The 13164-nt window shown below is 64.9% G+C and overlaps 1 protein-coding gene across 2 annotated transcripts in view; it reads right to left on the bottom strand.

The window, feature by feature from the left end:
• NCOR2 (nuclear receptor corepressor 2) overlaps positions 1 to 13164 on the bottom strand; it is a 155257-nt gene that overhangs the window by 58200 nt on the left and 83893 nt on the right. For both annotated transcript variants that reach the window (XM_069497217.1, XM_069497218.1), the window contains exons 15-17: positions 5451 to 5581; positions 4081 to 4253; positions 1981 to 2043 (exon numbers count right to left, since the gene is read on the bottom strand). In XM_069497217.1, the coding sequence (XP_069353318.1) occupies positions 1981 to 2043; positions 4081 to 4253; positions 5451 to 5581 (367 nt within the window). The remainder of the gene's footprint in view (positions 1 to 1980; positions 2044 to 4080; positions 4254 to 5450; positions 5582 to 13164) is intronic.

Below are 13164 nucleotides of genomic sequence, written 5' to 3'. Positions count from 1 at the left end.
AGCACAGCCAGAGACAGACAGCGCGGCGGCGGCCGGCAGGGCCGCGGGCGGGATGCTGGGGAGCGACTGCTAGTGGGCATGGGATTTCCGTCTGGGGTGATAAAAAGTTCTGGAACGAGACAGCGGGAGGGCTGCACGACACCGTGGATGTACCTAACGCCACTGAACCATTCTCTCACACTGTACGTTGTGTGTATTATATCAAACTTAAATCAAAGGGGAGGAAAAGAACGCACACGATTTCAATAAAGCCTCTTTTGTAGCCCACGGTGACATCTACACAGAGACCGCAAGGCGGGCGTGAAAGAGAGAAGGGGCCCGTGGGCTGGCGGTGCCGGCACCCCATGCCCTGGGAGCTACAAATGGCCCAGCTCCGGGAGACCTCCTCACCGCGACCGGCCGTGGACATGCGTGGCTGAATGACGCCAGGGTCCCTCCGGGTCCTTCCTCCAGGCCCACCTCGGCTGGGGGCTTCGGAGGAAAGAGGATCGTGTGGGTGGAGAGGCGGAGGGCCCAGGAAGGAGCCCCAGGACGAGAGGCAGGGGTCGCGGAGGGCCTTCCCAGGTCCACAGCTGCTCTCGGGCAGTTTCTGAAACCCAGCGCCCAACGCGCGGGACCCTCGACAAGCCCCGCAGCCAGGCGGACGGCAGGGGCAGGGGCAGGGGCAGGGGCAGGGGCAGGGCCCGGACAGCCCCACGGCCCAGGCTGTTCTCAGACACTCCCGCCCTGCTGTGCCCGGGTCCTTCGCTATAAAGGCTGTTTGTTCCATCTGAGAGTCACGACCTGGAGCTTTTTTGCACAAAGAAACTGCACATCAGAGACGGGGCCTGGGCCTGGCAGGGCCACGTGGGCCACAGCCAGGAGGCCTGGGCTTGCTACCCGCCCTGTGCAGCAGCTCAGGGACGCAGAGCAGTCCCTGGCCTCTGCTCCTCAGTTCCCTGGTCATAAACAGGGAGGGGGACGGGGACAGGAATGTGGACGGGGACAGGAATGTGGACGGGGACAGGCCCTCCTTCTCAGGGTCCAGAGAAGAGAAGGAGCAGCGGCCGTGGGCCCTGCGCGGGGTACGGGCGAGGAACAGAGCGGTTCATCCCAACTTAGCCCCTCCTTGGGTCCGCACAGCCAACCTGGACGTGCCCCCACTTCACAGACGGGCAAACCGAGGCCACCAGGCTAGAAGTGAAGGGCTCGGCTACCCGGGCTCCAGCAAGCCAGCCTGCGGCTCCTAAGGAGACGGGGGGGGGGGGGGGGGGGGGCGGGGGATCGATCGCACGTCGCACACCATCAGGGCACACAGCCGCCGCTGCCGCCCCAGCCCTGCCTCACCAGCCACAGCTAAGAGGGACACGGGCTCAAGAGGTGCCAGACCCCAGCTGTCCCCCTACTGCACGACACAAGGGCACTTGCGAGCCGGAACAGCGTCTGTAGCAGCACCCTCACCCGCCGGCTCCCCGCAACGCCACCGTTCAGTCTCGGGACTTGCCGCGTGAGCCACTCCCACACCTGACCCGGACAGCCAGACGTGCCCGGCCACAGCACGCTCGAGCCTGCGATGGGGACCTTCAGGGCTCCACGTAAGAGCCAGACACCCGTGTGAGGACCGCACGCCCTGCAGGTCTCGCTGACCCGGTGACCCCAGCAAGGTGGCCACCAGCAAGCTGACTGCCCCGAGGCATCCAGGCAGGCTGCCTCCGCTCCGTCCACAGGGCCAAGCGGTGCTGGCTGCAGGGGTCACCCGGAAGCCACCGACTGACCGCGTGCACAGCACGAGCTGTGTCTAGCGTCGCACAGAGACGAGCACGACGGTGCAGCCGCACAGACCCACTTTCTAGAAGGCTCCGAGAAGTGACCAACTAGAACACCCTAGAATCAGAGCCCACCCCCGCGGGCCTCACCCCAGGCCCTGGGGTCAACGTCCCCCGGCCACTTGAGCTGCACCCGGGATGCAGACAAGGCGCGAACGCTGCCCGGCGTCCTCACCTTTCTTGGCCGTTTCCATTTCTTCCTCGGTCCAGCGGGAGCTCTCGTTCATCTCCATGGAGGCTGAAAAGGAAGACATGCGCTTGCTGGCGGCGGCCGGGAAGGGAGGCCCTCGGCCCCCTGCACAGCCGGGCTCCTCTCCCGCCTCGGAGCCGGGGAGGGCGGGGACGGGGCCCCGACAGCGTCAGCTCACGGCTCTGGACCCCGACGGGAGGCCACGTTTCAGACACCCCTTCCCGGCCGACCCTCCCCTCGGTGCCCGACTCTCGAGCCCCCGCCGGGCCAGGCACCCTGCTGAGCAGATCCATGGGCGTCACTCGGGCCGACCTCCATGCGACCCACGGGGACAGGGGACCTGCAGTCAGCCCATTTCACAGATGGGGAAACTGAGGCGGTCGGGGGTCTCGACCAGGACAGCTGACTCTGTGAGCACCTGGCTGGGAGGGTGCACCCCTCCCCGGGACATGGTGACAGTGGGGGAGCAGGGGCCGCAGCTCCCATGGAGCCGGACCGCTCTGTGCCACGGGGGCCGCCCTGGGCACTGCGGATGTCCCAACGTCCCCCGGGGGGTAAAACCGTTCCTGGCAGAAACTCTTGCTCGGGAGGGTAATGATTCCACCCCCAGTCCGGTACGAAGAGGGGCTTCTTGTGTCATTCAGAAGGGACGCGGCCCTGCCTCGGGGACAGGTGCAGGTGGCCATGTCACTGACACGGGACTAGTTTTGAGTTTCTCCTCCGAGCCCCCCGGGCGTGAGCTCTGGTCCTTTCAGGTTGCTGAAGCCCCATGTCGGGGACGGGCACAGGGACGTGAGCGTCACGGACTCAGCGCCAGGCACAGGGCGAGTGCTCCACACAGGCTGGCTGAGGAGGGCAGGACGGTCCCACAGAGGGAGCAGGGAGATGGTCCCCACCCGCCCGGGCAGCCCCCGGGTCCCTGCCACACAGCCTGGGCCGCTCCAGGATCTCTCCGACTCCCCCTTCCTTCCCATGGGACCCCCAGAAGCAGGCGGTGAAAGTCTGGGCAGGGGGCATCCGTCCCCAGGGGAGGGCCCAGCCCCCTGCCTCAGCCTGGGGTCCGAGAGGACTAGCCCCACGGACCAGGCACCAGCACGCTTCTGCAGAAAGCCCTTCCGCGCTGGGCCTCCCGGTACGCCGCCACCAAGGGGCAGCCGGCAAACGCCTACGGAAGCTGCACAGGGTTTGTGGCCAGGAGGGCTGGGTTCGAATCCTGATTAACTCTGTGACTTTAGCAATCCAACCTCCCTTCTCTAAGCCTCAAGTAGCCCATTTATGAAATGGGTCCAAACTATCTCTTTTGGGAAGAGCGGGCAGGTGCCTGTCCCAGACTCCGGGGGGAAGGGGCATCTGTGACAAGAAGCATTGTCTCCGCCAGCTCCACCCGGGAAGGAGCCCTGGGAATGGGCCAGGGTGGGTCCCGCAGGGGCGGCAGGGACGGCCCCAGACGGCCGAAATAGGTGCAGACAACAGACACGCACCGCTGCCCCCTGTGGCTGAACTTGGGAACTGCTACTCAATTCCTCTCTCTCCCCTCTTCTTGGGAGGCGAGCGGTCACACGGCACCCGGGGATGAACACCCCCCGAGCAGAAGGGGAAACTGAGGCCCACAGGGCCAGCGTGTGGACAGTCAGAACCTATATCTTCCTAAGAAGCGGTGGAGGCTACTCAGCTCCCAACAGCTGCTGTCTCTGGGAAACGCGGGCTGAGTGTGACCAGGTCTCGAGGTGTAAAAACTAAGAGATGCCCAGAACGGGTGACCTGGACTCGTGCGTGACAGTCCCAGCTCTGAAACCACAGTGGCCAAAGCCACTGAGCTCTTCCCACACCCTAGACACTGTTCTAGAATCTTCCCACGTGGAAAGTTACTAAAGACCTTCCCCCCCATGGTTAGAGGTAGCCACCCACTTCCCCCAACGTGCAGATGAGGACACAAAGGCACAGAGAGGTTGCGGAACTCACCCGGGGTCACACAGCGCACTCACTAGCTAACGCCAGGACCCAACCCCTCAGCCGCTGCCAGTTAACCCAAAACCCACGCAGCATCCGCACGAGCCAAGCCCGCGGTGCCCGGCCCCGGCTCACCCAGCTCGGCGCTCTGCTGAGGGGTGACGGCCTCCTCGCTGTTGGCCTCGTTGGCCATGGAGCGGGTGATGCGGCCTTTGCGCCGGCCCTGGCTGTTGGCGGTCTTGCGGCCTTTGGAGGCCACTGCCTCCTTCTCGTCGTTGTCCTCCCCCGAGGTGTCGTCCGTCTTCTCCCTGAAGGCCAGAGAGGGGCGAAGGACGGATGAGCCTGGGCGCCGGAAGAGACCTCTCCTCCCGCCCGCTCTGCCCTGCGCCGGCCACCCACTACCGCGCGCTGACCACACGCCAGAAAGGGGGTGAGCCCGGGGCGGGACTGGCGGGAGGCAGCCTGCAAGGGCCCTCCCTTTCCTGGAACCGGGGCGCAGCCGCCAGCTGCCACCTCCACTGGCCTTGCGCCGACACGAAGGGGCGTGCACGGGGCCGCCACCCACTTCGTGCGCCTGACCAGGCAGCTAACGGGAGGGGGGTTTCAGTCCCCGAATGGGAGGTGTGGGGGCTCTTCCGCAGGGCTCCTCCACGCACAGCCAGCGGGGCACGGCGGAGCCTCTGCAAGGCCATTTACACGCCAAGCAGAGAGCTGCTCCCCACCGTCCGTCTACGCGACTCTGAAGAACCGCGGCGGGGCGCGGGCCGGTAGCAATCCACAAGGCCGCTCCATTCGCGGGAGGAGAGGGGCTCCGTGCAAACGCGGCCACCGTGCCCTGAGCAACACGCGGCAGGCCTGGCAGCGGCGCGGGGCGGGAGGCTGTGCGTGCAGCCGACCTGACTCCACCGCAGGCAGGCGGATTTATCGCCCGCCCTCCCATTCATCGGCTGAAAGGCCCCTGCTGAAGCGTCTGGGAGACGGGGCAGGGGAGCCACATGTTCTCTGAAGCCGCATTCCTGAGCCGTTACAGGTACCTGGCGCTCAGTCGCGCCGCCCCCTCCTCCCGCTGGCCGTGTGCCCGCGGCCCCGGCGGGCACGGGAGCTGTCAGGGCCCGAGGCAAGGCTGCGCCTTCATCTGCGAGAACTCACACTGACATCCATAATTCTAAAGGTGAGCGCCCGCCTGCACACCTAGTCCCCCCCCACCAAGCTGCTCTGATCCCCCTCCCGGCGCCTCAGGAGACTGGGAGGGGGAGGGGGAGGCCGAGTTCCAAAGTCATCGCCTGGATTTATTAGCTCGGGAGTGGAGCTCAGATGAGCTATCTGCCTCTGCGTCTCAGAGGATTAGAGGGGGAGGGAGGGCGGGGAGGGGAGAGGGAGGAGGGAGGAGGGAGGAGGGAGGGGGACAGAGGGCTTCCAGGAGGGGCTGTTGGGGACAGCCAGCCAATCCCTCATCCTCACCCCCCTGCCCAGGTCCCCCAGGCCTCGCAGGGCCAGGGCCTTACTTGATCAGCTCCTCCTTGTCGTTCTCCACCTCCGGCTTCTCCTCCTCCTTCTCCCCCTCCTTCTCCTTCTCATCTTTCTCCTCCTGGCTGCTCCGGGGCATCTGCTGCTGCTGCTGCTGCTGCTGCTGCTGTCGGAGGGCAGGGAAGGGGGAGAGAACACATGAGGCAGGTGGATCTGTGCACCTGGGCTGGCAGGCGCTGGGGGGAGGGGGGGAAGCGCGGAGTCAGCCCAAGGGGAGGCTGCAGACAAAGGGGAGGCCAGGGCCAGCTGGCAGGAGTTGGGGACAGGCCACAGCCTGGGGTCCTGTGGCCTACAGGGCCTGGGGGGAGGCGTAGGAAGCACTGGTGTCCGATGCCCTGGGTTCGATTCCTGCCTCCCCCACTTAGCAGCTGTGTGACCTTGGATGAGGGTCTTAACCTCTATGTGCTCTGATTTCTTCCCTTTTAAAACAGGGGTATTCAGCATGCTTGTGCCTCAGCCAGGGGTGGGGGCTGCAATGACAGGATCCTTACGCAGCACTGAGGACGGCACCCGGCACGGGTGTTTGAGGGGCAGAAGCAATCCGGGCCGGAGTGAGGGGCTCTGGTCGGCCCCAGGCAGGGACAGGTCTGCATCCGGGAATCTGGGGACACAGCGCTCATGCCCCAGCCCTGCCCTGCCCCTGACAAAGCTCAGGCCACCTCTCTGAGCCTCAGTCTCCAAGTCTGTGAAAGGGAGAGGTGGGGGGATGCCCCCGATTCCCAGCAGCCGCCAGGACGGCCCCAGGCCTGTCTGAGGAGAACGAGCCCAGGTTCCAGGGCAGGTCGGGGGGCTCAGGGCCAGGCCCGCCTGCTCACTCGGGCCTGTCATCGTGCCTGCCCCAGTCACTCGGGCCAGTGTCCCGCCAAGACAGAGGAGGCAGTGGGAGCGGCCAGCTCCTCCCAGCACCGCCTCCGACTTCCCTTCCGTCCCGCCCGGCTTCTCTGATCAGGCGCGCACTGATTTTCTTGGCCGCCCGAGGTCCTCCCTGCAGGCAGCTGCCAAACCAGACCATCTTTCCATCCCACCGAGCCAAGTGAAATAAAAATAAACCCCAAAAGCCTTTCTATGCGTACGAGGGGCACAGTCACAGCACTTTCCAAACCGAGGGGGACAAACTCCAGGCAGACGGAAAAGGAGGGGGCTGGGGGAATGAGAGCCCCTTTCTCCCTGCCAGAGCCTGATGCCCACCCAGCACACAGGGCCCCCTCGGCCCCCCTCAGAGCCCGGGGGCCCAGGACGGGCACCCTGCAGACGCCAGGTCACAGAGCCAGGGTCTGAGCACTGCAGGTGGCTGCGGCTCCCAGGGCTGCTGCTGGCTCCACTCTGGGCCCCCTGGCTGGGATCCGCTCTCCCTTCCCCAAGAATCCGCCCCCTGCCCCCTAAGTGGGCGGGGCAAGGGGCAGGGCCGCCTGACCTGGAACAGCTGCCCGCATCCCCACGTCACTGCCCAGTCCCAACAGGTGGCCCTGAGTCCTCAGACCAGCCCGTGCTCCCTCTCCTAACCGCGGGCCAGCCTGTGCTCCCTCTCTCCTAACTGCAAACCCTCAGACACTCGGACTCAACCTCCACGCAGCCCAGATCAGGGGCATCTCTCGCACCCCCTGAGAGGCCTCCCTAGGAGCTGGCCCAGCAGGCGGGAGCCGGGGCAGAGGGTTCCGACAGTGTCCACACTCCACACCTGCCTGAGGTGGGCAGTGGCGGTGAGCGGGAGCTGGGGACCAGGGCCCAGGGTGGTAGGGAGAAAATGGCGTGGCTGTCTGGGGAGGGAGTCCTGCCCGGTGGGCTGCCCCACACGGACGGTGTCTCCACCTGCGGCTCAGACTTCCCTGGCTTTGGGACAGCTGGGATCCGACGCCAGGGCCAGGGTCTGTGCAGGGCCGGGGAGCTCGGCGTCCCCACCTGGGCTGCAGCACCCCCTCTCAAGGAGAGCAGCGGCCACGTGGGCCACCCTCCCAGAGCACCGATCCACCTGCCCCTGGACCCAGGCCAGTGGGGGCTCCGTGAGCCCTGGGGCCTCGCCCACTGACCGGTCAGTAACCAGCATCCCCACACGGCCAGCGGGTGCAGCTCCACCGCGGAGAGTGGCTGGCCGGAGAGGCGCGTCCTCGCCGGGCCTGAGCTCAGAGCCTTCCCTGCCACATGGCTCCTCCGAGTCCTCAGACGGGCCCCAGCAGGGAGGGCGCCGGCGTGGAGGAGCAGCTCACGGATACCCGAGGCCCACGTTTCCTGAGCGCTCACTGGACGCTGGCAGGTTCCCAACATCCCTCAGGAAGCCCCGAGGAGGAGGAGGATGAAGATGAAAGCAGCATCAGCCTGCAGGGACGCGAGTGGGGACCGCCCCACCCCGGCACCACGCCCATCCTGCCGAGTGCCCTTAACTGACCCGAGATGGGAGGGCCGTGGTCGCCACTCCCGTTCTGCAGAGGAAGAAACTGAGGCTGGCGGGGGGGCGGGGGGGCGAAGCCTCAAGGTCTTGGAGCAGGATGGGGATACCCTGGGGTGTGGGGGCCATGGTCCTGCCATCCCCAACGCCCTGGCTGAGAGGCTTACCCCACCCTCTGGCTGGAATCTGGGGTTCAGGACCCCACCCCTTTCTGCTGATTCCACCTGTCCCCAACTCAAGACTCCCCCTGCCCCTGCACGGTGGACGTCAATCCCGTGGCCTTCGTCACGGTGCTGGCTCACGGCCTCCTCTGCAGGAGAGAGAGCTCAGGCACAGAGAGGGTGGTGGTGACGCTGTACACCACCGGGCCAGGATTCAGAGCCAGCACATTACTGCTGTGTGAGTTGTATTTAACTCACACTAGCTTTGACCCCGGGGCCTGGTGAAGCACATGTAACTCACACATCTCCACCTGCAGAGCTGCACGAACTATTTTTCAAGGGGCCTACAACTCACACACAGAAAACAATAAAAAATAATTTTTCGTTAAATTAGAAAGGATCATTCTGTTTTCACAGTTTTCATTCTGTTTTCATAATGAAACACTATGGCCCCAAGGTGTTTTTTTCCCTAGCGTGGCAGTCAATGTGTGAGGGTCCGAGTTCTGCCCGATCGCAGTTACGCCTGGCCCCTGCCGGGACCCCCACATCCGTTCCCCCAGCCCCTGGCTGGCCAGCACCCCAGGTCACAGGCCCCCAAGCCCGTGCAACCTCACGCGGGGTCAGCAGTCCCAATCGGCACTAGAACCTGCTCGTGGTTTCCGTGCAATCCTGGCGCCAGGCCCTGCCCCCTCCTCTTCCTCCCTGACACCAAAGGCAGGGGCAGGGGACTCCCACCTGCGCCCACCCTCCAGGCACACGATTTCTGGGGCCGCCCTGGAGCCGCGGACGGCTTCCTGGCTTCCTGCGGCCTGAACCCCATGCCCGTGGGACAGGCGTCCCCGTACCCTGCCCCGAGCCACACCAGCGGAGGAGGATGAGCGAGAGAAATCCCAGGGCGGCCCCGGCCTGAAAACACGCTTTCCGCCGGGAGAGACCCCAGCAGCCCTAACGAGGAACATCTGCCCGGCCTCGAGGCGGTGTCACAGGAGGCCCGTGGGCTGACGCTGGGCTGCTCCCACTCACTCCTGGGAGACTTACGCAGGGGGAGGGAGCCCCCGAATCATGACTCCCCGAGAGGCACTGAGTCAACCCGTTCGGCCGGCTCTGCCCTCCGCAGTGTCTGTGTTTTAGGACAGCAACCCGGCGACCGCCAACTTGACGCAGGATTGGTGCTGACGGGCCGAGTCGCCGGCTCTCGGGCCCAGCCACGGAGCTGCAGGACAGCACTTGCCGGTTTCGCGGTTCTCAAGGTCCGACGGGGACGGCCGCACACTCAGACGGCCCGGGGAGCTGCGCAAGGTCTCGACAGGCAGCCCACACCCAGCCCCACGCCAGTGGCGTCAGCACCCCCGCCCCCGGGCTGAGACGCAGGTGTTGGCACCTAGAATTCCAGGTTATTCCAATGGCTGCCACGTCGGAGAACCAATGCTTTACCAGGGACCGGCAAACTGTTTCCGTCAGGGCCACAGGAGAAAATTTTCGGCTTTGCGGCCATGTGGTCTCTGCTGCAACTGCTCTACTCTGCCACCGCAGGGTGACAGCAGCCACTGCATACACAGACGTGGCTGTGTGCCAATAAAACTTTACGAGAGCAGGGGCTAGGCAGGACGTTTTCTGTGGGTCCTCAATCTCTGCGTCCTGCTCTAGACCAGCGCCCCTCAAACCGAAGCGCACATGGTCCCTGGCGACCGTGGTCAAACGCACATTCCCAGGAGCAGGGGCGGGGGCGAGGCCTGGGACACACACTTCCAGCCGGCTCCCGCCAGTTCTCGGACCACACTGGGGCCCTCGCGGTCCTTGTCTCACTCTCACACACACACACACACACACCCCCCCCTGGGCACCGGCGGCAGGTGATGCCTGTGGGAGCCTTTCCCTCCACTTGGGGGACCTGGAAGAACTGGAGGCTCAGCTCCATCACCTCCAGCGATCCCGGCTCAGGGCGGAGGGCCACCTCTGCCGTCACACACGTCATCGGCCAGGCTGACACCGGGCTTGGTGCCCAGTGCTGGGTTGGGAACGTCCCCCCAAACCACAGCACAACTCTGCGGAAAACCCGACCAGACTCATGGTTAGCCAGAGCCGTCGGTTCAGGCCCCCAAGGACCCCCTGCTTCTGGGACTGTGTGTGCCGGACCAGTGACCCGGAACTCTGAGCCTGTGCCGAGGCCCCAGACCAGGGGCTGTGCAGAAAACTGTCTTAATAAAAACAATGAACGCTTACTGACCACAACAAACATCTAATGAGCCCTCCACTTCTCATTTCATACCCGTTAGTTACTTGAAACCTCCCAACGACCCTGGTCTCGTCCCTGTTTCACAGATGAGAATTCAAAGACCCAGAGACGTTAAGTAACTCACCCAAGGTCACACAGCATTTCCTAGCTTGCTGGCCTGGGGATAGTAGTCTTTTCTCTTTTTAAGCTAAACTGCACCACTCACTTGTTCGTTCCTTCCACAAACATGCTCTGAGCCTCCAAGGGGGACACCAGGCCACAGAAACATGTGGTCCCCAACTGTACGGAGCTTGCACTTAAGCTGACAAAGACGGGAATTCGAAAGGACAGACGAAGGCTCTAGCGATAAGAAAACTTTCAAAAGGCACAAACACGTCGCAGATGTGGCAGCGTGTCATCCTGACCCGTGGGGACGAGGAAGAGGCAGGACAGGAGGCCTCCGAGCCGAGTCTCCAAAGGCGCGTGGCCTCGAAGGACGAGGTGAGGGCCCCGGGGAAGGGGAGGCAGGGAGTGACAGGACCCACCCACGTCGGAGGACAATTCAACAGGGGCCCGAGGCAGGAATGAGGGTGGACTCCTCCGGCGAGAAGGCAGCGCCACCTGCCCAGGTGGGAGCTCACGAGACTTAACTCTCAGACACCACGTCCTTAAAAACACACCAGGAGAACGTGATGCCCGGCAACGCCGACGGCGGCACAGATCATTCATTCACCCAACACACACGTTCCTGAGCACCTGTCCCGTGCCAGGCGCCTGCCCGACACCCTCTGCCTCTCAGCAGTGCGGGGAGGGGATCCCAGGAGAAGTGGGGTCAGAGGTCAGAGTTTTCTGTCGCTGGCCAGCCCTTCCCTGACACCTGGCCTCTGCCCCTGCGCCCCTGTCCACCTGTCCCTCCTGGGGAAACACCGCCAGGGGAGTATTCACAAGACGTACAGGGCTGTGCGGGCGCCAGCTCGGCGGCCTCAGGGCCACTCTCCTCCCGCTCAGCACCTGCCTCCCGGGCGAGGCCATGCGTACTCCTGCCTCAGGGCCTTTGCACCCGCCGCAGCGCAGCCACAGCCTGGGACGCTTTCCCCCAACTCTGCCTGGCCGGTCCCTTCTTATCACTCCAGTCTGAGCCTGGGGACACCCCCTCAGAGAAGCCGTGGGGCCAGCTCCCCAAAGCTGCCCTCCCTCCCGCCAGCTGCCTCCCGAGTCTGGCCTGTGTCTGACGCCCTTGAACTGCCGCGCTGACTTATACGTGCAAGGTCCATCTCCCAGGTGGGCGTGTCAGCTCCAGGGACCTTGTTTGTTTTGTCCACTAGGGAATCACCTGAAATGACGTCACTACACAACAGACTCAAACCCCACCCCGGCCACGCCTCCCGGGGCAATCTGCTGCCTGAGAGCCCAGGGCCCTCCCTCCATGGCCACCACATGACGCTGCTGTCCTGGTGACCATTTCCTGACTCCGGCAGCCCGGCTTGAGGTGGCCCCGCGCTTGCCCCACTGCCTGGCGGGTGCTCACGCTTTCCACCTCCTCCCACCTCCCTTATGGGGTCTGCCTGTCCCCGCTGCACTGCACCCTGGCCGGCCTGCAAACAGGCCACGCTTGTCTCCTCCCACACCTGCAGCCCGGCGTGTTCCATCCTGGGCTCCAGCCTCCCCTGCCCCCCAGGGACCCTCCACCTACCACCGTCCCTGAGAACAGCACCCCCCAACTTCAGGCCTGGGGGAGCCCCCAACTGGCCTCTCCCGACTTAGCACAAAGCTGGGCAGGGAACCAGGAGCTGAAGCTGCACCCAGCCTGCCAGGACCAGCCTGCCCTCGGCACAGCGGGACACGGCAGCCCCTGCAGGCCTGGCCGCCCGGGAAAGCTGCCACCACCCCAGGCCCGAGGTCCCCGCCCCGGCCCAGCCCCGGAGGCCCAGCCCAGGGTGGGCAGTGGTCTGAGATGAGACGTAGCCTGGGGACATCTGGTCTGGCCCGTTGCAGGTCCCCCCACCGGTGATTTTGTCACTAGGGGAGGCAGACAGGCCCGGACAGTGGGGATGAGCCTGCCTGCTCCTGTCCTGACACGGCCGTCCTGGTCACCCTGCTCCCCACGCCGCTGCCTGAGGCGCAACGGACACTTGAGTGCCACAGCGAGAGGAACAAAGTCACCTGTCCCTTGGCAGAAACTGGGAGGGGAGAAGAGAGGAGAGCAGGAGGGGGAGAGACAGAGACCTGGAGAGACGGGGAGAGAGAGGAACAGACACGGAACGTGGACACAGAGACAGGGGAGACAGACACGAGCCACCCTCAGACAGACAGACACACATATAGACAAACAGGGAAACGGGGGTGGGGGGGGACGACTGACCGAGACACACACGGGAGACTAGGGCCGAGGGCCTGGTCAGAGCACAGCCTGGCGGGGCAGAGGTGGGGGTTGGGGCAGAGGTAGGGGGCGGGACGCCAGGACGCACAGAGACAGAGCAGCTGGGACGGCGACACAGCACAGGCCAGACAGCGGCCGGCAGCCTCTGCCTCCCTGGGCTTCCTTCCTTGGGCCTGGCGGTTGGGAGGGGCAGGCCAGAATGCCTGGAGCCCAGGACAGACCTTTCCTGTCCCCACATCCCATCCACCAGGAGACCCTGACCTGCTCTGGCACCCCTGTGTGGCCCTGGGACTCGGGACTCACCCTCGGGGACACGGACCCTCGGCCACAGGTCACCCCCATCACCGTGGGAAGGCCCTAGTGGCTGCCCCACGGCCACTGCAGCCTCAGGCCGGGCCGGGCTGGCCTGACACCCTCGGCCACTGACGATTTGCGTAGTCAGGCGTGCGCTGACCACTGCATCGCTGGGCTCCGGTTTTGTAATTAACCAGGATAACGCGGCTCTTCCATCTATGAATCATGAACTAGAAACCACCGTGCCGTCAGCCGAGGC

This window comes from Eulemur rufifrons, chromosome 21 (assembly GCF_041146395.1).
Source record: "Eulemur rufifrons isolate Redbay chromosome 21, OSU_ERuf_1, whole genome shotgun sequence".
NCBI classification, from domain to species: Eukaryota; Metazoa; Chordata; class Mammalia; order Primates; family Lemuridae; genus Eulemur; species Eulemur rufifrons.
This window is presented reverse-complemented; position numbering and strand designations above follow the sequence as displayed.